Source organism: Salmo salar, chromosome 19 (assembly GCF_965601325.2).
Source record: "Salmo salar chromosome 19, fSalSal1, whole genome shotgun sequence".
Taxonomy (NCBI): domain Eukaryota; kingdom Metazoa; phylum Chordata; class Actinopteri; order Salmoniformes; family Salmonidae; genus Salmo; species Salmo salar.
In genome coordinates this window covers 24038619-24062613 of record NC_138309.1, presented here as the reverse complement: position 1 = coordinate 24062613, position 23995 = coordinate 24038619, and the positions used below count along the sequence as shown (strand labels likewise).

At 42.3% G+C, this 23995-nt stretch overlaps 1 protein-coding gene across 1 annotated transcript in view; it reads right to left on the bottom strand.

The window, feature by feature from the left end:
• LOC106578592 (cadherin-6) overlaps nt 1–23995 on the bottom strand; it is an 83008-nt gene that overhangs the window by 6749 nt on the left and 52264 nt on the right. Inside the window, exons 3-7 of the mRNA XM_014157587.3 lie at nt 17318–17612; nt 12300–12419; nt 8322–8489; nt 6396–6583; nt 1175–1428 (exon numbers count right to left, since the gene is read on the bottom strand). Of these exons, the coding sequence (XP_014013062.1) occupies nt 1175–1428; nt 6396–6583; nt 8322–8489; nt 12300–12419; nt 17318–17612 (1025 nt within the window). The remainder of the gene's footprint in view (nt 1–1174; nt 1429–6395; nt 6584–8321; nt 8490–12299; nt 12420–17317; nt 17613–23995) is intronic.

Sequence of the window (23995 nt, the reverse complement as noted above, 5' to 3'; positions counted from 1 at the left end):
CTGGTCGTTCCGCTAAAAATAAAATGACTCCAAAAATGTTTATCTGTGCTATCATGGTGTAGCGGTCCTAATAGCTGTTTGGAGATACACTCGCAAAACACACACACACAAACACGCACGCACACAAATGCATAAACACACACACAAACAGGTTATCTAGTAGTGTTGTTTTTCTTCACTTCCTGAGGACTAGTGTGATACATCAGTTTGATTAATAGAGTAGTGGATGTAGGATGCGTCCCAAATGCACCCTATTCGCTATATAGTGCACCACTTTTGTCCAGGGCTCATAGTGCTATATAGGGAATAGGGTGCCATTTGGGACACAAACGTAGACATGGAAGAGAGCAGGGGAGTGGAGGGGGAAGCAGACCCCCGGGGGAGGGGGGGCGTGAACCAGGTCTCTCAGGGACCATGCACCACCGCACCCCTACTCCCATCTCCTTTCTCCCTATCTCCCCTCTCCATCTACTCTCTAATCCTCTACCCTTCCACAGACAGTATTTTTTGGTTGTTTACCAGCACAAACAGTTTTAGAATTTTTACCTCAACACACATACACTGCACCACACACTCACTCTCTCTTTGCCCCTCTTGCTTCCGACAGCAAGTCTAGACTCGTTAAATCTGTCCTGTTGTGGTGCCAACTGCCTTTCTAATATTCTCAATAATTCAGTTGGCTGGGCTTGGCCCCTCCCCTGATTAATTACACCAGATAAAAGTGTGCGCGTGTGTGTGCTACTCTCGTCCCCTCCTCTCTCCTCTCTTCCCATTCCCTCTCCTTGCTTCTTACCCCCTCTCCTTTCCTAACTTCTTACCCCCTCTCCTTTCCTAACTTCTCATCTCCTCTCCTCCCCTACCCTCGTCTCGTCACCCTACTCTCTAAATGCCACAAAGCACAGCCTTCCAGATGAGCGCTGATAAAAGCGAATGATACCATATTTGACACCAGTAATAAAGAGCTCTAACTTCTAGCTTCAGCAGGCACTCCAGGATAACACTTCTCTGTGATCACTGCACTGTGATTGAGGAATGTGCTGATACTGGCAGGAGTTGTTCAAGGTGTAATTTTAATTGAAATACAGTAAAATATTTGACAGAATATAAATAATATGTTGACCCAGGTCTGCTGACCACTAGTAGATGTCTCAGGCACTGTGCACGTGTGTAGTACCTGACAGGGCTGCGGCTGCTGTCTGGGTCTGTGGCACTGACCGATCCAATGATGGTGCCTATGGCTGAGTCCTCTTTGACCTCCATGACGTAGCTGACCCGGTCGAACACCGGCGGCTCGTCCACATCCTCCACGATCAACTTGACCGTCGCCTCGTCTGTGGTCGCCGCGTAGCGCAGGAACCGTGGGTCAGGGTTAGAGTTCTCCACCTGGATCCTTAGAGTGTACGACCGCTTCCTCTCAAAGTCCAGAGGCTGAGGAGAGCGAAAGAAGAGGTTTAACAACTCTCTCACACACACACACACACACTCACTCACACGTTTTTGTTTAACTTTCCTTCCCTCTCACACACACACATCCTGTGACATGCAACACTTTTCTCGTCTAAGCAATACACACACAGACACACACACAGCAAGATACACACAGACACACACACGTCAAACAACACACACATCATCAACAATTGAATGAATTCAGTGTGAGTATTTTCATTATTTTCCAAAACAGAGATTTGTGGGATTTAAGAAATCCAGTGTCCTTGTATATTTGAGGGTTTGGATTTCAGTCATGTCCACAATTATGCCCAGTAACATGGAACAGCTGGCAGCACCCATCTAAATGATCAGAGCATGCAATAAGGGTGAATGGGAAAACAGCTGTGCGCTAAACAATCATAGCAGGGGAATCAACCTAAATAAAGCCTGCCCATTTCTTTACAGACAGCAGAACTAGCCATTAGCACGCAGTGCCTCAGACTTGTTTACATGAGACAATAGGTACAAGACATCGTCGCCAAGACATCGTCGTATTTTGAAAGAACAAGAAATGGTTTGAGTTTCTTCCAACATTTGTGAGCTAACGTTAGCATCACAAACACAATTTATTCCTTTAGCCAAAGTCCTGGTACGGTCGCAGTTTGGGGATATCTCAGCTACAGTGAGTGAAGAGGAACAAACAAAGAGTACGATATAGCGAACATAACACACCCATATCAAACCACACCCCCTAAGATGCAATTCGTGTTTCAGAAATTGTATTTCTTAATGAGGCGAAAAAGCCAGGCGAGTTCAGACCCCCTTTAAACCTCTCTTCTCTCCTCTCCTCTCTCTGTGTGCATCCCAATAATCTCTCCTTTCTTGAAAATAAATTACTGGTATATGGAAACTCCCATCTAGCTAATGCATACACCAATTCAACTCTTTTAAACTTGTAGGGAGTAGTTTACGAGTGCACACTTCAGGAGGAAGGAGTGTGCACTTGTAAAGTGTGACCTTTAAGGTCACACTAATGCTGTCTGGAGAGAACACATGTGACGTGTGTTTTTGGTTGTGAGGTAGCTACTAACAAAATCCAGGCCTCCAGTCATTTTACAAGAGGTGTGTGTGTGTGTGTGTGTGTGTGTGTGTGTGTGTGTGTGTGTGTGTGTGTGTGTGTGTGTGTGTGTGTGTGTGTGTGTGTGTGTGTGTGTGTGTGTGTGTGTGTGTGTGTGTGTGTGTGTGTGTGTGTGTGTGTGTGTGTGCAGGTTTTTCCAATGAGCTTTCAACTGAGCACTGTCTGTACAGCGCTTGATATCAATCAAATACAGTAATTTGATATGACCCTTCATACTCTAAGTCATTGATTTATTTTCTCCTGCCCTGCTCTCTAGACAGGGGTTTGATGATGTCAACATGAACATGTGTTGTTTGGGGACAGTGGTGTAGGAAATGCCCTTTAACTAGACAAGCCATTTAATTAGAGTAGGTTCAGATGTAGACCAGACCCTGTACACACACACACACACACACACACACACACACACACACACACACACACACACACACACACACACACACACACACACACACACACACACACACACACACACACACACACACACACACACACACACACACACACACACACACACAGACAGAGAGCTTAGATCCCTTCCAATATCATTACAACAGTAACATCAGCAGAAGGCAATTACATCTTCCTCCACTCAATGATGACCTGATGGAAGTTAAGTGATCAATTTAAAGCCACATTGGAGGAGGGGGCACTTGAAAAAGCAACGATCTGATTATTTTTAATACATCAAAACATACTACAGCTCAGTACCACTGGCTGGTCATTTCATCCTATCTGAACATGTGTATGTACAATCTGACATGACTGGATAAATGTAAGCAATATGGAAAAAAATTCCAACCATCCAAAAGGCAAGATAAAGCAGTTAAAGGCATACCTCGGGATTTTGGCAATGAGGCCCCTTTATCTACTTCCCCAAAGTCAGATGAACTTGAGGATACAATTGTTATGTCTCTACGTGCCGTTTTAATGGGGTTGTTAACTTTCACTTGTGCAATTACTAACTAGGGTCTAGGGAGACAGCCTCAGAGCCAAACGAAACATACTTTAAGTATTTCTGAGCAACTCCAATAAGTATTATACATACATAACGGTCTAGTTACTTTAGACAGGAACTAAAGTAAGGACATTGGTCGGGGAGGATGGGTGGTTGTAATTCACGACCGTCTAGCAATCCAAAGGGTGCGTGTCCGAGTTATGTCTGGAACAGCTGTAGCATTTTAGCCTCCCCTTCCTCTAACCCTTATTCTAAACTTAACCCAATTCACCTAACCTGCTATGTAAATTGGTAGGGATATTTAAGACAAACCAAAAGTTGGTTTAAGCGGTAGCGCATTTGTTATGGCATGAATTTTGACAGGGGAAACAGCCTATCCAGCCAAGCTCATTATTTTTTACATTAGCAACAAAGTTAGGCTACATCTGTCCATGTCCATCATGAAATGAGCGATGAGTACCTTGGTGAATAGCTGTGAACCTCATATTTAGAAGTTATTTTCATGTAACAATTGCTTGTTTTCCATTTCATATGTTCAAAACCCAAGCCCTCCGTAGCCTACCCTTACCCTAGGCCTACTATAACGAAGGCTGGTTCAACAGCAATTCTTTGTCTTTTTTTATGATATCATTACATTTTACATTGATTTACTATTGTTGTTGTTAAAAACAACAGATTGCTTGTTTTTCATTACATTTTATTAAAACCAAACTTATTAGAACGACTCAAAATCCTGGTTTTATGGTGAGAATGTCTGTGGTTCGCATGCAATGTAACTTTTGGAGAAGTGTGAATGCGATATGTAAGATGGTTCCAATATATTTATAAGACATTATATTTGGGAGCAGTATAACGGTGAGTGGACATTCCCCCTTTCTCTTTATATAGGGTCTTTATCCAGCTCCTGTGCAAAGTTTAGATGTGCGCAAAACCTTCTATAGTCTAAGTTGCCTTGTCTGTATCATACACCCACGGGGAACAATTATGGTGACTCTGTATTTAGACATGGCCTCATTAAAACAAGTTGTTGTTTAGTTCTTATTAGAATTTGATTCGAATTACAAACTGTATTTTAGACCTTATCAACAGCCTAGTGAATTTAATCTTGCTTATTGACTATGTTTGGCATGTCCACAGACATGTAGACAGTAGTCCCAGCCCCTATATCAGTGCGAATGCTATAGACTATGTTTAATGTACACTAAATATACAAACGTATGTGGAAACCCCTTCAAATGAGTGAAATTTCAGCCACACCAGGTGAAAAAAAGAATTGCACACAGCCATGCAATCTCCATTGAGAAACATTGGCAGTAGAATGCCTGAAGAGCTCAGTGACTTTCAAAGTGGCAATGTCATAGGATACACCCTTTCCAACAAGTCCGTTCGTCAAATGTCTGCCCTGTTAGAGTGGCACCGGTCAACTGTAAGTGCTGTTATTATGAAGTAGAAACGTCTAGGATCAACAACGGCTCAGCCGCGAAGTGATAGGACACACAAGCTCATAGAACGGGACCGCCAAGTGCTGAAGCGCGTAAAATCACCTGTCCTCGGTTGCAACACTCACTACAGAGTCCTAAACTGCCTTTGGAAGCAATTTCAGCACAAGAACTGTTCGTTGGGAGCTTCAAGAAATGGGTTTCTATGGCCGAGCAGCCACACACAAGCCTAAGATCACCATGTGCAATGTCAAACGTTGGCTGGAGTGGTGTAAATCTCACCGTCATTGGAATCTGGAGCAAAGGAAACGTGTGCTCTGGAGTGATGAATTGCACTTCACAATCTGGCAGTCCTACAGACGAATCTGGGTTTGGTGGATCCCAGGAGAACGCCACCTGCACCAATGCAAATTGCCAACTGTAAAGTTTGGTGGAGGAGGAATAATTGTCTGGGGCTGTTTTTCATGGTTCTGGCTAGGCCCCTTAGTTCCAGTGAAAGGAAATCTTAACGCTACAGCGTACAATGACATTCTAGACGATTCTGTGCTTCAAACTTTGTGGCAACAGTTTGAGGAAGACCCTTTCCTGTTTCAGCATGACAAACCCCCCGTGCACAAAGCGAAGTCCATACAGAAAGGATTTGTTGAGATCGGTGTGGAAGAACTTAACTGGTCTGTACAGAGGCCTGACCTCAACCCCATCAAACACCTTTGGGATGAATTGGAAGACTGACTGCGAGCCAGAACTAATCACCCAACATCAGTGCCCGACCTCACTAATGCTCTTGTGGCAGAATGGAAGCAAGTCCTCGCAGCAATGTTCCTACATCTAGTGGAAAGCCTTCCCAGAAGAGTGGAGGCTGTTATAGCAGCAAAGTGGGGACCAACTCCATATTAATGCACATGATTTTGGAATAAGATGTCCGATGAGCATGTCATGTAGTGTATTTCCTTATTGAATCAATGCAATTAGAATAATGTGAACTGCAAACATGTTCAACATATTTTGCAAATATAGGGCAGGCTATTTAATGAACTAGGCTATAGCGGACAACATTCAAATCGGATTTGATGACAATACAATACATGAAAAACTGTAAATAAACAATTTGAAGCTATCTCATTACAGGGAGGCCAAGCCTCAACACACCCACAAATTGTTTAATCATCAAAACCCGGCACTTTCTCGCCACCGCCAGGAACTGCACCCATAATTATGGTTGTGAAAATAGAAACAATATTTCTGACACACCCTGGAAACTAAAACGCTACCACCAGCCCTTAGATTTAACATTGCGTTAGGTTTATTGAAATAGAGCGCTAGGAGTGATTGGGAATCCAGCCATACTGAAAGAGTGACCTAGGAATTAGGGGAATAAGAACTAGGTATATGGGCTAGCGGTAGATTAGGAATGCAGCCAACCACTGACCCTCCTGAGGGTGATGACACCCTCCTGTGTGCTCCTATTGGTTGAAATGTCGAACATGGCTGGGCCGTCACTGCTGGTGATTCGATAGTTCATCTCAGCGTTCCTGCCAATGTCAGCGTCTGTAGCTCGCAGCACGGCCACCGTCGAGCCAGGCTCTGACGACTCAGGAGCTTTGAACTCATACAGACCTGGAGGAAAGACACGGACACACACACACATTAGTTGTTGTTATTCCATCTGTAACACCTGGATCAACCCATTAATTCAAACATTTGAATCCATCTTAAAAGCGTACATTAATCAAACATGTATAATTTGTTCAACGTGAATACACTGGCACATACATTGTTCTTTTTAACGGGTGATTTCCTGGTTTGTGCCAGATAAATGAATGCTTCCCTGTCTGCTAGCTAAAACACCACACTGTATCTCATATGCTTAAATAAATAGCTGGCTTGGTGTGCAAAGGGATGGAAGTGATATACACACAGGCTGCAGAGACAAACCCTACTGACACCCTCATAAAACACGCTGACAGCATTCTGGCAACGCCTGAGTCGGCAGGTCTCCGTCTCACACACACACACATACGCAGGCAGGCATGTACACGCGCATACGCACACAGGCATGGAAACACACACACACACACCACTATGGGGAGGTTTCCCAGGCTAACAGGTATTTAGCATTGGGTCGAGAGGAGGAAACATCAGTCTTGCAGACAACAATGATATCGCTGCCTGACACTGCCTCCTCCGGGTGTCCCATTACAATATCCACTTGCTCTCACTCTCTTTCTCCCTGGCCCCTCCCTTCATCCCTCCTTCCCTCCCTCTATTTATTCCTCCCGTCTCACCTTCATTTCCTTTCTATCCATCTCTACCCCCTACCTCTCTCTCTCTCCCTCCCTCCCTCCCCTCCTCCGTCCCTCCCAACCTCCCTCACTGTCCTGTCCATTGAGGTGAGGTGCAGTGACAGTGTTTGTCTCCCTGTTGGGGAGGGTGATAAATGGAGGTAGGGTTTCTACGGTTGTGTGCATTTTGTCATGTGAAGAGCTGTTTGGCTTGTGTGCGTAACACACACACACACACACACACAGACACAGTCACAGTGCTGTTATTGAGGGGAAACAAAATGACACCAGTAATCTGTCAATCTGATATATTTGCAATTCACCAGATGCACCAGAGAGGGAAAGCACAAGGGAGAGAGAGGAGAGAGGGGGACAAGACACAGTGTGTGAGAGGAGATAGAGGGAGAGGGGGTGAAGGAGAGAAAGATGGTTGGCAAAAGAAACACTGAAAAGAAAACTAGAAACAAAGGACATTAGCGGAGCCACACAGTGACATTGAGAGCATTGGAAAGAGAAAGACTGAGCGAGAGGGATCTGGAATGACAGCAAGGGAAAGAAAAAAAAGTGATAGTTAGAAGGAGATAAAAAGAGAGCGAGAAAGAGATAAAACCCACAGAGTACTCTTTTCATTTAATAGGGATTACCAGGCTGATCTGATGCACTGTGCAGGACCCTTCCCTCTGTCATATGGTTTAACATTTAATTTTACCCAGCCTTCCAGAGAGCGCTGCAGTCGTACACGCACACACACACCTCAGCCGCAGCTGCAGCAGCGCAGTACCACTCGCTGCAATAATCCACATTAATTTTGAAATTGACACCAGATGGAGGCTGTCTGCTTGGCACGAGCCTTCTGTATGGTGAACTAGGTTTTATTTTCAGGGGGCTGTGTGTGTGTGTGTGTGTGTGTGTGTGTGTGTGTGTGTGTGTGTGTGTGTGTGTGTGTGTGTGTGTGTGTGTGTGTGTGTGTGTGTGTGTGTGTGTGTGTGTGTGTGTGTGTGTGTGTGTGTGTGTGTGTGTGTGTGTGTGTGTGTGTGTGCACATCTGTCTGTGTATGTGTGCACTATACTTACTCTTGGGGAAGCGTGGTGGGTTGTCATTGACATCAGACAGGGTGATGCTGACTGTGGTGGTCCCTGATAGCCCACCCATCTGGCCAGCCATGTCTTTAGCCTGGATCACAACGACATAGTTCTCCTTCGTCTCCCTGTCCATGTTTGGCAGGGCTGTCTTGATCACACCTGAAAAGAAAAAGACAGACAGAGAAATTAGATACTTCTGATACATACCTTTCTTCATATATCAGTGTTCCGTAAGAATATATTTAAAATAATAATAACCAAATAGCACTCATGCCTTTCTTGCACTAACACTTACAGTACGCTTGTCTTTTCTTTTCTTAATAGCACTGACTTTGCTGATAGCTGTTTTATTGAGGAACATTTTTACTTACTATGACTGTGATATATGATTGCCTTACCTAGCTATCTTAAGATGAATAACTAACTGTAAGTCGCTCTGGATAAACGTGTCTGCTAAATGACTACATATAATGTATGCATCAGTCGTGTAGTGGAGGGTAAATACACGTATATGCAGTTTACACACCTTTGTTATTTTGTGCAAGCGTTTTACCAACTTTTTGCGAGAAAATGCACTGAAAGTATAGGGAGCATTACTTAACTCACCTCGAACGGCGGTCAGCCCTTACACACTGTTTTTTTATCATTGCATCACTGTTATGTATGTATGCATGCAAAGTAATATCACTGTGTATGATGCACAAAATATAACTTTTGCACATTTCTTTAGAGCTCAGACACAGACATTGAGGTGTATATAGATGCTCTGTCTCTCTCTGGTACAGTTGCGTTCCAAATATACATAAAAAATATATATCTCTGGTTTTTCATTCAGGACAGAGGTTGAGTGAAGCTCTAATTGACTACAGTTGAAGTCGGAAGTTTACATACACCTTAGCCAAATACATTTAAACTCAGGTTTTCACAATTCCTGACATTTAATCCTAGTAAAAATTCCCTGTCTTAGGTCAGTTAGGATTGGCACTTCATTTTAAGGATGTGAAATGTCAGAATAATGGTAAAGAGAATGATTTATTTCAGCTTTTATTTCTTTCATCACATTCCCAGTGGGTCAGAAGTTCACATACACTCAATTAGAATTTGGTAGCATTGCCTTTAAATTGTTTAACTTGGGTCAATCGTTTCAAGTAGCCTTCCATAAGCTTCCCATATTAAGTTGGGTGAATTTTGGCCCATTCCTCCCGACAGAGCTGGTATAACTGAGTCAGGTTTATAGGCCTCCTTGCTCGCACATGCTTTTTCAGTTCTGCCCACAAATTTTTTATAGGTTTGAGGTCAGGCATTTGTGATGGCCACTCGAATACCTTGACTTTGTTGTCCTTAAGCCATTTTGACACAACTTTGTAAGTATGCTTGGGGTCATTGTCCATTTGGAAGACCCATTTGCGACCAAACTTTATCTTCCTGACTGATGACTTGAGATATTACTTCAATATATCCACATAATTTTCCTCCCTCATGATGCCATCTATTTTGTGAAGTGCACCCGTCCCTCCTGCAGCAAAGCACCCCCACAACATGATGCTGCCACTCCCGTGCTTCACGGTTGGGATGGTGTTCTTCGGCTTGCTAGCCTCCCCCTTTTTCCTCCAAACGTAACGATGGTCATTATGGCCAAACAGTTCTATTTTGTTTCATCAGACCAGAGGATATTTCTCCAAAAAGTATGATCTTTGTCCCCATGTGCAATTGCAAACCGTAGTCTGGCTTTTTTATGGCGGTTTTGGAGCAGTGGCTTCTTCCTTGCTGAGCGGCCTTTCAGGTTATGTCGATATAGGACTCGATTTACTGTGGATGTAGATACTTTTGTACCTGTGTCATCCAGCATCTTCACAAGGTCCTTTGCTGTTGTTCTTGGATCAATTGCACTTTTTGCACCGAAGTACGTTCATCTCTAGGAGACAGAACGCGTCTCCTTCGTGAGCGGTATGACGGCTGCGTGGTCCCATGGTGTTTATACTTGCATACTATTGTTTGCACAGATGAACGTGGTACCTTCAGGCATTTGGAAATTGCTCCCAAGGATGAACCAGACTTGTGGAGGTCTACAATTTTTTTTCTGAGGTCTTGGCTGATTTCTTTTGATTTTCCCATGATGTCAAGCAAAGAGGCACTGAGTTTGAAGGTAGGCCTTGAAATACATCCACGGGTACACCTCCAATTGACTCAAATTATGTCAATTAGCCTATCAGAAGCTTCTAAAGCCATGACATAATGTTCTGGAATTTTCCAAGCTGTTTAAAAGCACAGTCAACTTAGTGTATGTAAACTTCTGTCCCACTGGAATTGTGATACAGTGAAATAATCTGTCTGTAAACAATTGTTGGAAAAATGTATTGTGTCATGCACAAAGTAGATTTCCTAACCGACTTGCCAAAACTATAGTTTGTTAACAAGACATTTGTGGAGTGGTTGAAAAACGAGTTTTAATGACTCCAACCTAAGTGTATGTAAACTTCCAACTTCAACTGTACATATTAAAAGCAGTGCTCTGCCTTCTTCTCCTCCTGTCTGTCAGATATTGAGCTGCCGTGGCCTTTGTCATCCATTTGAAGCATCAAAACTACAGAGACTGTTACAGTAAAATACAGAAATAGAAGTAAAAAACACTAAATCAATTGCATCGACAGAGTTCACGGGATCCAATCTCTTTTTCCAAAGAGGAAATTCGTTGAATATCAAACAATAGGCGATGTAAGGGCTGATGCAGCACATCACTCAAACCTAGATCTAAGCAGCGTCGGTGAAATGCACAGTGAATGCAGGGCTATACAACTCTCATCCTGCTCTTTTATCACATAGGATGTGGCAGCAGGAGAGGAGCAAGGCACAGAGGTGCGTGTGTGTGTGTGTGTGTGTGTGTGTGTGTGTGTGTGTGAAGCGCTGAGAGATGATGCAGCAGCATTCGTTTTTCCTAACAAAGCACAATCTTACTCGCTGAAGGACAGCCAGCAACTCTCTCCTGAAAAGCATGCTAGTCCGTTCAAGTAGTGCTGAGGGGGAAAATACACACGTGTATTCAATATAGAGTTACAGTATATTGTGTGCATGTATACATCAATACAGTCTCTGAATGTATCTCTCTACCCTATCTATCTTTATCTTTCTTCTCTGTCTCGTTCTCCCTCTCTACTTCTCTCTCTCTGTCTATTCTCTCTCTTTCGCTCACTCCACACAAACAAACAGGGGAAGACACAGAGAGAGAGAGAGAGAGAGAGAGAGAGAGAGAGAGAGAGAGAGAGAGAGAGAGAGAGAGAGAGAGAGAGAGAGAGAGAGAGAGAGAGAGAGAGAGAGAGAGAGAGAGAGAGAGAGAGAGAGAGAGAGAGAGAGAGAGAGAATCATGCTGATGTCCGAGCCTGCCTTTGCGTAGGGGGATGTCAGCTTACATGGCACATCTGGGATAAACCATATTAATGTGAAGCCCTGCACTAATCTGCAAATAGATTTTTTTGTTGCAATTTCCCTTTTGTTTAAGCAAACAAAACACCAGGGTCCATTCCAAAGCACACATGACAAATGATTAAATCTAGCAGTGATGACTGAGCGATGGGATTGAAAGGCGGTGGTTGGCAGAGGTTTTGCCCTTCTTTTCTGTCATGTCGCTTCAGTCTGACATGGGAGTTAATGGTTATGTTGCACGCACACGCACACGCAAACACACACACAGTCTCCGTGGAATGACGGGGTAGTCCACTGTTCGCAACCTGGTTCACTCTCAGTATGACTTTAGGTTCTATTCAGATGCAAGATGAAACTTCAGTAAGACAGGGAAGTGGCACCTTGTGTGTGCTGTTACCTGTTGACGCTCTGGGAACATTGCCCCCTCGAGCCACCGATAGACTATAGAAGGTAATTATTATAGAACTCTGTATTTGCATTGTAATTGACCTTACCTCTCCTTTCTGTCTACAGAAGAAGAAGAAGGATGGGGTGCCTGTTTACACTGACCTGTGTTGGGATCTACAGAGAAGTATGGCTGTCCCTGTAGGATGCTGTAGACCACCCTGGCACTGTTACCGTACGTAGCATCGTCAGCGTCTGTAGCGATCACCTGCATCACCACTGTGCCTGGGAAAGGAAGGAGGGAGGAGAAGAAGAAAGAGAGTGACTTGGTGAGCAAAGTTATACACATGAAATGGAGTCAAGGGGTGTTGGGGAAGACTCTCAATAGCACAAGACAATTTCCTGAATAAGGCCAATAAAGTGAACTGGACTGAACTGAAGTATACGTATGTCTGTGTCACAAATTTCACCATATTCCCTTTATAGTGCATTACTTTTGACCATAAGGCTCTGGTCAAAAGAACTGCACTATATAAGGAATATGCCCTTACAGGAAAACCTAATGAATTTAATGTGATCTTATGTGAAGTTAATGTGATAACATGTGACAACATGTAAAATCAACATGTGATAAAATGAAACTACACATGAAATCATGATCTCATGTGTAATAAATGTGACAACATGGGGATGCAATTTTTCAACATGATACCATAAATCTACAAGTGAAAACATTTTGAACGTTTTTCACATGTTAAAGTGCAATATAGATTTTCATTTGAAAATGCAATTCCACATTCGGGTTGAATGGCAGCAACCCGGTTACTGAGATTTACCGGGATTTAACTGCCCAAAACCACTCCCTTTTCCAGGGACAAATACATGCGAGAAACCGTAAATTATGATAAATTATTTATATGAACAGTATGGTGTGAAATGGAACTGTTAAATGATATAACATGTCTAAATCTGGCTTCTCTACGGCCTCTGCATGATGAATCATCAAACGCTCAGGGTGGGGACAGACAGCCAATCTCAGGATGGCGCACAGTTCACAATGCATGTAGTCCTATCATCTCATCATGGTAACTTATTTTCTTGTGACAGGTAGGTCTACATTTGCTGCAGCATAGTCTATGCTACAGTAATAAAGACTGAATGTGCGTCTCATTCACCCATCTCCATCTGGCTTTCGGGGGTCACCTTATTTTTTAATTGTAAAGATTTTTTTTATTGCAGCTGCAGATTTTTAAAATCAGCCTATCACTCGAATATCGTTGCTTTAAATCAGTGCACGTGTGAGCACTCTCTCGCAGTCTTTCTTTCTATCAACTCCATTCAAATAGCATCCAAAATAGATCATCCTTTTCAATATTGATATATAGCCCTATACATAGGTGTCCTAGCCTACCTCTTTCAGGTAATAAATTCAATGCCGTATTAGCCTTATATTTAGCTAATGAATGAGGGGTTATGTATAATAAGCTTCTAACTTATAGCATCTGTTTCTTGCGCAATATGAATGCACCTGTGCTCCGCTGGCCTCTCCTTAAAAAATGCTCCTTAGCTCTTGGAGTCTCATGCAGGAAAAGCTAGACTAGAATAGCTTGCTGGACATTTTTTTTTGCATTTCTTATACCAATAGATTATTCGAATAGAGGGACGCAAGCTCTTGTTTGCTGATTGTAAAATACAGCAGCCAATAGAACTCAAGGGTAGTTTGAAAGAAGGGTGAATGCGCGATGCTATAGCAGTTATTTATTCAGACCCATAACCATTCAATCTTTGTCAAGAGAAGTGAAAGCCTTCTGCATCTAATTCTAGTCCTATATTATTCAAGGATGTCATTACAATGATGAAGATTAGGACAACAAAACATATTTAATTTAACTGTTGAAAGCGAGGAAGGAATGAAGCAACAATAGAGAGAAAGAGGAGGTAAGCTAATAACATTAGGGGAAATATTATGAAATGTATATATGCGTCAGGCTACTAATTATACAAATAAGCTCTATTATATTTCTAGAAATCAAATTAGTTAGCCTATACTTGTGACTTTGTAGGCCGCATGTGCGGCATCAGAATCGCATGTACTCTCCATGCTTTATCATGGGTTGAACGATGAGTGTAATTCCAGTCCATATAATACAGTATAATACAGTAATACAGTTCACACTCAAAAAGATTTGCTAACTGGAGCTAGTTTCATTTATTTAACCAAGAAAGTATATACATTAGCTAGCTACATCTATGGGCTTTTATGTTTTTATGTTGTGCGTAATGTACAGTAGCCTATATCATATTGCCTATGTATTGGATAACGCCACAATCATTCGTTTTTTTCGGGGGGCTTGGGCTCATAAAATGTCTTTAATGTAGGGCTCATAAAATGTATGTAATGTATGGCTCATCAGGCTCAGGTAGCATCAGGCTTGAATTTTTAAAAATCAAATACAGACAGGTTTATTTATATGCTTTATGATGCTTTTAAATGACACTTCCGGTTATGGAGGGAGAAAAGTGATTTATTTTCGGGATGGAACATATGTAAAATACTGTGAAAATATTCAACCCTATTCCACGTGAGTTAAGGTTTTCATACAAGAACGTTTTTCACGTGGAAATGCTAATTCCTGTAATGAGTGCGCTGAGAGTCGGGAAGCAAGTTCAGGGAGTGTGTTTTAAGAAATAAATGTAACATAATACAAAACACAAACAACGCACAGACAGGAAACAGAAACAGAAACAATGACGCCTGGGGAAAGAAACAAGGGGAGTGACATATATAGGGCAGGTAATCAAGGAGGTGATGGAGTCCAGGTGAGTGTCAAATTGCACAAATGCGCGTAATGCTGGTGACAGGTGTGCGCCATAAACGAGCAGCCTGGTGACCTAGAGGCCGGAGAGGGAGCACATGTGATAATTCCAGATGTGAGGTGAAAACATGTTATTCTCCTCACATGTGAAAAGGTGGTGTTAACATGTTAACTCTATATTGAATACACGTGATCTATACACAACTGACCACACACGTGTCTTTTTTGTTTTTCTTTTTTGTATTTCACATGTGAAAAGCAATTTCAAATATTAATATCTGATTTTCACATGTGAAACTGGAAATGTCTTGTTTTTTTTGTAAGGGAAGTAATGAAAGGGTATCGGGATTTTAAGGTAACTGGTATGCTGTTCAGCTAAAATAGTGTAAAAATCTTTAATCAATGACAATATGATTACATGTAGCATGATCACTTAGGCAACGGCTATGATCCATTTTCTTTATCAAAGAGGCAGAGAATGATATTCCAAGGGAACAAAGGAGAGAAATGTTAGTCAAATGATACATTCCAACGATGCCTAGCGGGGCCCAGTGTTGCCTCATTAAATGCATAAGAAGAATGAATTTAGTTAATGGAAATTAACATAAGTATAGAATTGTGCGATGGAATGGAATTGGGATTTGTAACCAACTGAAACTTGTTCTAATTCAGTGGCAATGTGAGATCTGCAAGGATGAATATAGTGGGCACGTTACATTACTGCCAAACTGCCAAACATCTGAAGTTACTTTTCTCTTTAACCTCTTACTTTATAAATAAACTAATGTTCAAGCTTAGTTGCTTGATGATATCTCCTCTCTGAAGAGGGAATTGTCAGGATTTCACAAGACAAATAATGTACAGTGGATTGCACTATAAAGGCAGGTTCACAACAGGTCCACTTTCAGGCTGTGGCATCACACCTCACTTGTTACAACAGGCAACTGCTTTTCCTACTTAGATGTGGTGAACAGATTGACAGGGTTTGTCACCTGCCTGTGTTATGTCACCACTGTCACTCACACTTACAGCACCAGGAGAGAACAAAGTTCTTTAACTCTGTAAAGTTAAAAGTTCTAAGTCATAATTTCCATCAGTTGTGTTTTTTGACGTGAGCGATGATGAAAGCTAATGTATTGATGAAAGTGTGGCTTACGCAGGTGTTAGAGAGTGTGTTAGTGTTAAGAGTATACGTCATATATCTTCGGCCATCTACTCACTGAACTGGATAGATTATGCAGATTCCATGTATTGGCATACACATGACAGAAATATAGACAGTTTCATCCAGTGTTTAATGTGTTGTAATTGAACACTGAACAGTGTATTCAAAAGATTAGCTTAAGTATCTGATATAATCAGCATTGTTGGACCGCTTTACCTTGTTTGTTTTGCTGTAATAAACCAGTGCATGGCCTGTAATCATTCTCATTTAATGACTCAATATCTACGTCTCAAATGGCACCATATTCCCTGTGTGGTGCACTACTTTTGACCAAGGCCCAGAGCCATATGGGACCTGGTAAAAGCGGTGCATTATGTACGTAGGGAATAAAATGCCATTTGGGACACATTCAATCTCTCCTCTCATTATTATGATTGATAAAGCCCTCATTGATCCAATAAGATAAGAATTTGCTTGTAACAACTCTATCGTGTCTCACACATCATAAGCTTTCTAATGCTGCTATTCATTGCAGATACAAGACTGGAATATATTATTACCACTGACTGCATGGAATCCCCCTCTTTCATAACGATTTCCAGGCTATCAGTTTAACTGCGCTGTTTAAAAACGTTTGGTCAAGCTATGAGTTACAGTTACACCCAAGGCAAAAGTGGTTGAAATTATTATTTAGATGGATTTAGGGATGTACTCTGTAGCCTATGTATGCAGTGGTGACATCTCTGGTACATGTGTGAAGTAGGGGTTTATACTAATTAGTGACATCTCTAGTACATGTGTGAAGTAGGGGCTAATACAGATGTAGGATCTTAATTTGATCACTCTTTTGTAGCTTAGAATTTTCCTGCGAAGCAAGAAATGCAAACTTGTGGTGTATTTCAGTTAAAAAGGCTTTTCAAGTTAGTAATTTCCACTTTGAAATTTCAGACATATTTTCCCGAACAAAAAGTGCATCAACCCGTACAAAAATGTCCATTAATTATAATCCCTATAATAATTCACATTTCCTGTTGCCACAAGATTATTGTCCTGCTATAGCAAACTGGAAAATATTCAAATCCCGCATCTGTACCAAGTGGGGACATCTCAGGTACATTTCTGATGTAGGAGCTCATACGTACCCAGTGGGGAGATCTTTACATGTGTGAAGTAGGGGTTAGGGTGTAGGTGTTCATACATACCCAGTGGGGACATCTCAGGTACGTGTGTGAAGTAGGGATCCTTGGTAAACTTGGGTTCATTGTCATTGATGTCATGGATCTTGATAATAAACTCTGACTCTCCCTCTAGAGAGGTGTTAGTGATTCTGTTGACGGCCTTGGCCCGGAGAGTGTAGTAGGCCTTCTCCTCCCGGTCTAGCCTCTTAGTGGCGTGGATATCTCCTGAGTTCTCATCAATGACGAACAGAGTACCGGCTCCGTCGCCAGTCAGGACGTACCGTATGCTACCGTCACCCCGGTCCCCGTCTGAGTGGAGCTGTGGAGCGATGAGAAGCATAGTGGAGGAAGTCAGTTCTCAGTAGCACTAGATCACAATAAAAATTTTTTTTAATGAAATGGTTGCTAAAATTCTATCACCTCACCAAATGTCAGTTTATGTAACAAAACAAGCAATTACTGTAAAGAAACATTGTACAATCTAAACCTCTGTGAAATATATTTTTAATAACCCCAAATATCGTATATTCAGCTGTTTGAAGCTGGTGTACAAAAGAAGCAAAGAAGCAAAAGTGATGTGTGTTCATACAACCTGCCATTTACTAACTCAGAGAAGATCAGATGTCTGATCTGGGTCTTCTCTCCTCCTCTCCTCTTCATCCCTCCTCTGCTCCCCTCTCCTCTCCTCCCCCTCTCCTCTTCAATCCTCTCTTCTCTTCTCCTCTCCTCTTCAAACCTCTCCTATCCTCACCTTCTCCTCTCCACTCCTCTCCTCTCCACTCCTCTCCTCTATACTCCTTTCCTCTATACTCCTCTCCTCTACACTCCTCTCCTCTTCAATCCTCTCCTCTTCTCACCTTCTCCTCTCCACACCTCTCCTCTCTACTATTTGCTCTCTCTCCTGATGCGGCCTGTTTCTTTCTGCATGAACAACAGCTTAGCTTGCGCTGACATTTTAATTTCAGCCACCAAATCCCCTCAACATATTTATCTCCGGGAACTCATCAAAAGCTTGTCTGCGTCCTGAATGGCACCCTATTCCCTATATAGTGCATTACTTAGGAAATGCAATATATAGGGAATAGGGTGCAATTTGGGACACAACCCTTGTCTTTCCTCTTTTTCCTCATGCTGTCCTCCCTCCTTTTTATTTATTTTAACCACCAAGGACATGGTGATAATTGCAGATGAAAGTAAAGGGCAGAGGCAGACACGTTTGCATGCACACAAGAACACAGTGCACATACAGTATATGCAAATAAACATACAAATGACCAAATACATCTTTCCACATATACAGACATACGGTATCTGTCTGTGTGTGTGATGCAAACAGTATGTGTGTCAGCTGAGGAGCTATCGGAGTGGTGGGTGTGACCTCTGAGTGTGTGTGACCATATGTGGTGTGTGACTTGCTAGCTTCTGGTTCTGGACAGACGGAGTATATTAAATTGTGCAGTCAGTGGAGTCAGTCACATGGAAGAGCACTGCAACAGTATGGCACCCTATTCCCTAAATACAGTACAGTAGGAAAAAGGGAGCCATTTGGGATGAAGACAGTATGCAAACTCCTCTCTCTCTTCCTATTTTTCCTTCTCTATCATTATGACATATGAATGTCTTTTTATTCCAGGTGCTGGAAGGCTTAATATTACTAATTCATTGTGTTCCTTGTGAAAACAAAGCTGTTGAAGCAAAATGGCTGCCTTTTAAGATTAGTATATTTAAGATTGTTGCATTTGCTTGTTGTAAACACTGAAAGATACACTAAGTGAAAGATATGATAACCAAGTTGGGAGAAGCTAGCTACTGACTGTTTATGTGTGTGGTCCTGTTGTGCCGAACCATCTGAAAAGTCAGAAAGTCAGTTGAGTGAAAATAAAGTTCTTCAACATCATTATCTTCCAAACTGCTTTAGCTCGCAATGCCTCATTACAGCCCTGCGTGCGTCTTTCTCTGTCTGCCACTGTTTGTGACACCTCCGTCTCCCTCCTCTTTCAGTCACCCACTCCACCACCCCTCGCTATGATGGAAGTAAATTTACGGCCCAATCTGGGTGCCTCCTACTCAAATTAAGAGAAAAACCTCTCCCAGAAATCAATCCAGCAGCCAGACATGCATTCACAATGGCCCCTGATCAATTTCTATTGAAAATGTAATTAAAGCGTCACCGGGGGAAGAGCGAAGCCACATGTGCAATGAGCATGGCCACCAGGCGTCCTCCACAGGTAGATGCAGGGCCCTTTGTCCTCCGTCCTCCTTGATATCACTTCATAATGAAATAAAGCAAAGGAGGGGCACTATGCTCAAAAGTAGTGCACTAGGGAATAGGGTGCCATTTGGGATGCACAAGAGGACTACGCTTCAGTGCTACGGCCACTAGCGTTATAGGAGATATTTTATATTTTGTGGAGCGCATTTCTGTTCTGAAGGGCATCCCATAGTCTAAAAAATGAAAATAGGTAACGTGACAATAGTTTGGAAATGCAACATCTGTCACGTCCTGGCCAGTATAAGGGTTAATTGTCATTTTAGTTTGGTCAGGACGTGGCAGAGGGTATTTGTTTTATGTGGTTCAGGGTGGTGTATTAGTTAGGAGGGCGTTTGATTTATTATTTCCGGGTTTTGAGTTATGGTCTATGTTGATGTATTTCTATGTGTAGTCTGGTTGATCTGTTTCTATGTTGAGTTAATTGGGGTGGACTTCCAATTGAAGGCAGCTGTGTGGTGTTGCCTTTGATTGGAAGTCCTATATTAGTTGGGTGTGTTTGTCTGTTTAATTGTGGGAGATTGTTCTGTGTTTAGTGTGAGTAAACCTAACAGGACTGTCAGTGTATCGTGCGTTCGTTTTTTTGTTATTTTGTATGTTCGTTTTGGAATTTATTAAAAGTTCAAAATGAACCATCTCAATTCTGCTGCATATTGGTCCTCATTTTCCGATGATGATTTCGCTATATCGTCCTCCGACGAAGAAATTCCTGACAACATCAACCAAATCTGCAAGATAAACTGTTGAACATTTGAGCTTGTGGTTTTGTGTGTGTGTGTGTGTGGGGGGGGTCTTTGTTTGAGAGGGGGTGAGTGAGTGACAAAAATGTAGACTTCCTACTACAGGCCATTGTTATGGGTAACAATCCTTCGTAGAAGTGCTTATAATATTACACATATTATTCGTCAACAGTGGGAATCATTTTAAATAAGAATTTGTTCTTAACTGACTTGCCTAGTTAAATAAAGGTTAAATAAACATGATTTATTTATTATTTATTTACATCTCTTAAAGGTCCTAGGATCCATGTGTACAGGGATGGTCAACCAGTCACTGGGACGACAACCCAACTTGGAATGAGGGGAATTTTAGAAGGTGGAATATTGGAGGACACTTAGAGGTTTACTTAGTCACAGCTACAGAATCCTTAACAGTGCAAATATCACAGTACAGCTATATGGACACTAAATTATCATGGTACTTCTTAATGGTAAGTTTACAAACGTAGACTACATGACCAAAAGTATGTGGACACTGCTCATCAAATATCTCATTCCAAAATCGTGGGCATTAGTATGGAGTTGGTCCCCCATTTGCTGCTATAACAACTTCCACTCTTCTGGGAAGGCTTTCTACTAGATATTGGAAAATTCAATTCAGCCACAAGAGCATTAGTGAGGTTGGGCACTGATGTTGGGCGGCTAGCCCTGGCTCGCAATTGGCATTCCAATTCATCCCAAAGGAGTTCGATGGGGTTGAGGTAAGGTCTCTGTGCAGGCCAGTCAATTTCTTCCACACCGACCTCAACAAACCATTTCCATATGGACCTCACTTTGTGCACGGGGGCATTGTAATTCTGAAACAGGAAAGGGCCTTACCCAAGCTGTTGCCACAATGTAGGAAGCACAGAATCGTCTAGAATGTAATTGTATGCTGTAGCGTTAAGATTTCCCATCACTGGAACTAAGGGGCCTAGCCCGCTCCATGAAAAACAGACCCAAACCATTATTCCTCCTCCGCCAAACTTTACAGTTGGCACTATGCATTGGGGCAGGTAGCGTTCTCTTGGCATCCGCCAAACACAGATTTGTCTGCCGGACTGCCAGATGGTGAAGCATGATTAATCACTCTACAGCAGTGGTTCCCAAACATTTTATAGTCCCCTACCTGTTCAAACATTCAACCTCCAGCTGTGTACCCCCTCTACCACCAGGGTCAGCGCACTCTCAAATGTTGTTTTATTGCCATCATTGTAAGCCTGCCACACACACACTATACCATACATTTATGAAATATAAGAGTGAGTGTGAGTTTTTGTCACAACCCGGCTCGTGGGAAGTGACAAAGAGCTCTTATAGGACTAGGGCACAAATAATAATGTAATAATAATCAATAATTTTGCTCTTTATTTAACCATCTTACATATAAAACCTTATGTGTTCATTGAAAATTGTGAACAACTCACCACAGGTTAATGAGAAGGGTGTGCTTGAAAGGATGCATATAACTCTGCATGTTGGGTTGTATTGGAGAGAGTCTCAGTCTTGAATCATTTTCCACACAGTCTGTGACTGTATTTAGTTTTCATGCTAGTGAGGGCCGAGAATCCACTCTCACATAGGTGCGTGGTTGCAAAGGGCATCAGTGTCTTATCAGTGTCTTAACAGCGCGATTTGCCAAGGCAGGATACTCTGAGCGCAGCCCAAAACAGAAATCTGTCAGTGGCTTCTGAATAAATGTAATTTTCACGTAACCACTTGTTGGAATTTTGAGGAGGCTCTCTTGTTCAGATATCGGTAAGTGGACTGGAGGCAGGGCATGAAAGGGATAACGAATCCAGTTGTTTGTGTCATCTGTTCCGGGAAAGTACCTGTGTAATTGCGCACCCAACTCACTCAGGTGCTTCGCTAAATCACATTTGACATTGTCCATAAGCTTGAGTTTATTTGCACACAAAAAAATCATACAATGATGGAAAGACCTATGTGTTGTCCTTGTTAATGCAGACAGAAAAGAGCTCCAACTTCTTAATCGTAGCCTCAATTTTGTCCCGCACATTGAATATAGTTGTGGAGAGTCCCTGTTATCCTAGATTCAGATCATTCAGGCGAAAAAAAAACATCACCCAGATAGGCCAGTCGTGTGAGAAACTCGTCATCATGCAAGCGGTCAGACAAGTGAAAATTAGAGTCAGTAAAGAAAACTTTAAGCTCGTCTCTCAATTACTATTATTTTTTCAATACTTTGCCCCTTGATAACCAGCGCACTTCTGTGTTGTAAAAGCATTACATGGTCGCTGTCCATTACATTGCATACTGCAGAAAATACATGAGAGTTCAGGGGCCTTGCTTTAACAAAGTTAACCATTTTCACTGTAGTGTCCAAAACATCTTTCAAGCTGTCAGGCATTCCCTTGGCAGCAAGAGCCTCTCGGTGGATGCTGCAGTGTACCCAAGTGGCGTCGGTCCCAACTGCTTGCACGCGCGTTACCACTCCACTATGTCTCCCTGTCATGGCTTTTGCGCCATCAGTACAGATACCAACACATCTTGACCACCAAAGTCCATTTGATGTCACAAAGCTGTCTAGTACTTTCATAATATCCTCTCCTGTTGTCCTGGTTTCCGGTGGTTTGCAGAAGAGGATGTCTTCCTTAATTGACCCCCCATAATTGTAACGGACATATACCAGGAGCTGTGCCAGGCCCGCCAATTCTGGAACAAGCTCCCTCACGACGCCAGGACAGCGGAGTCAATCACCACCTTCCAGAGACACCTGAAACCCCACCTCTTCAAGGAATACCTAGGATAGGATAAAGTAATCCTTCTAACCCCCACCCCCCCCTTAAAAGATTTAGATGCACTATTGTAAAGTGGTTGTTCCACTGGATATCATGAGGTGAATCCACCAATTTGTAAGTCGCTCTGGATAAGAGCGTCTGCTAAATGACTTAAATGTAAATGTAATGACTACTTGAAAGTCATCTTAATTCTCACTCAAAAAATTCCTGTGGCTTATTTTTCAAATTGGCATGTTTTGTTTCTAAATGTCTGCACAAGAGTGAAGGTTTCATCGAGTTGTGAGATAGTACTTTTGCACATATAACACACTGTGGCTGAGGAAAGGCACTACTCCCAATTTAAGTGAACACCAAATCAATGTAGTTCTCGTCATATTTGTGCCTCTTCAATGGTCCAACATCCCTGTTCGGTGCTTTCCCGGTTAAGGTGGCAGTAGCTCTTCGGTTGTATCAGATTCACAACTGTCAGTGTCCATGCTCGATGGGATAACAACAAATGTAGAATTACTGATGCTTGCATTGGATGTGCTTGTGGAAGCAGAACAACTTGTGTCGTCGACAGGTGCAAGTGTAGTACTGCTGGTAGTAGCATGTGTGAGCTGGTATGTGTCTCTATGGACGCGGGCCTTATTTCTTTTAACCATTTATACATTTTCGAGCAAACGGAATGAGCAGCAGCTACATTTGGCTACATATGACATTTAGTGGAAATCCCGCAAGAGAGTAACGGTTAATGTGATTGGATGTTAATTATTTGACTAGGCTACCTGTATTTGACATTGTGTTATTATTTTGCTGAACACTAAATGGTTTAATTACATTTTTGGCAGTGAAACGAGGCTACTCAGGCGAGATAAAAAAAACTCACCCAAATGCATAGCCCCGTTGGAAAATATAAATGGGCTGTTTGAAA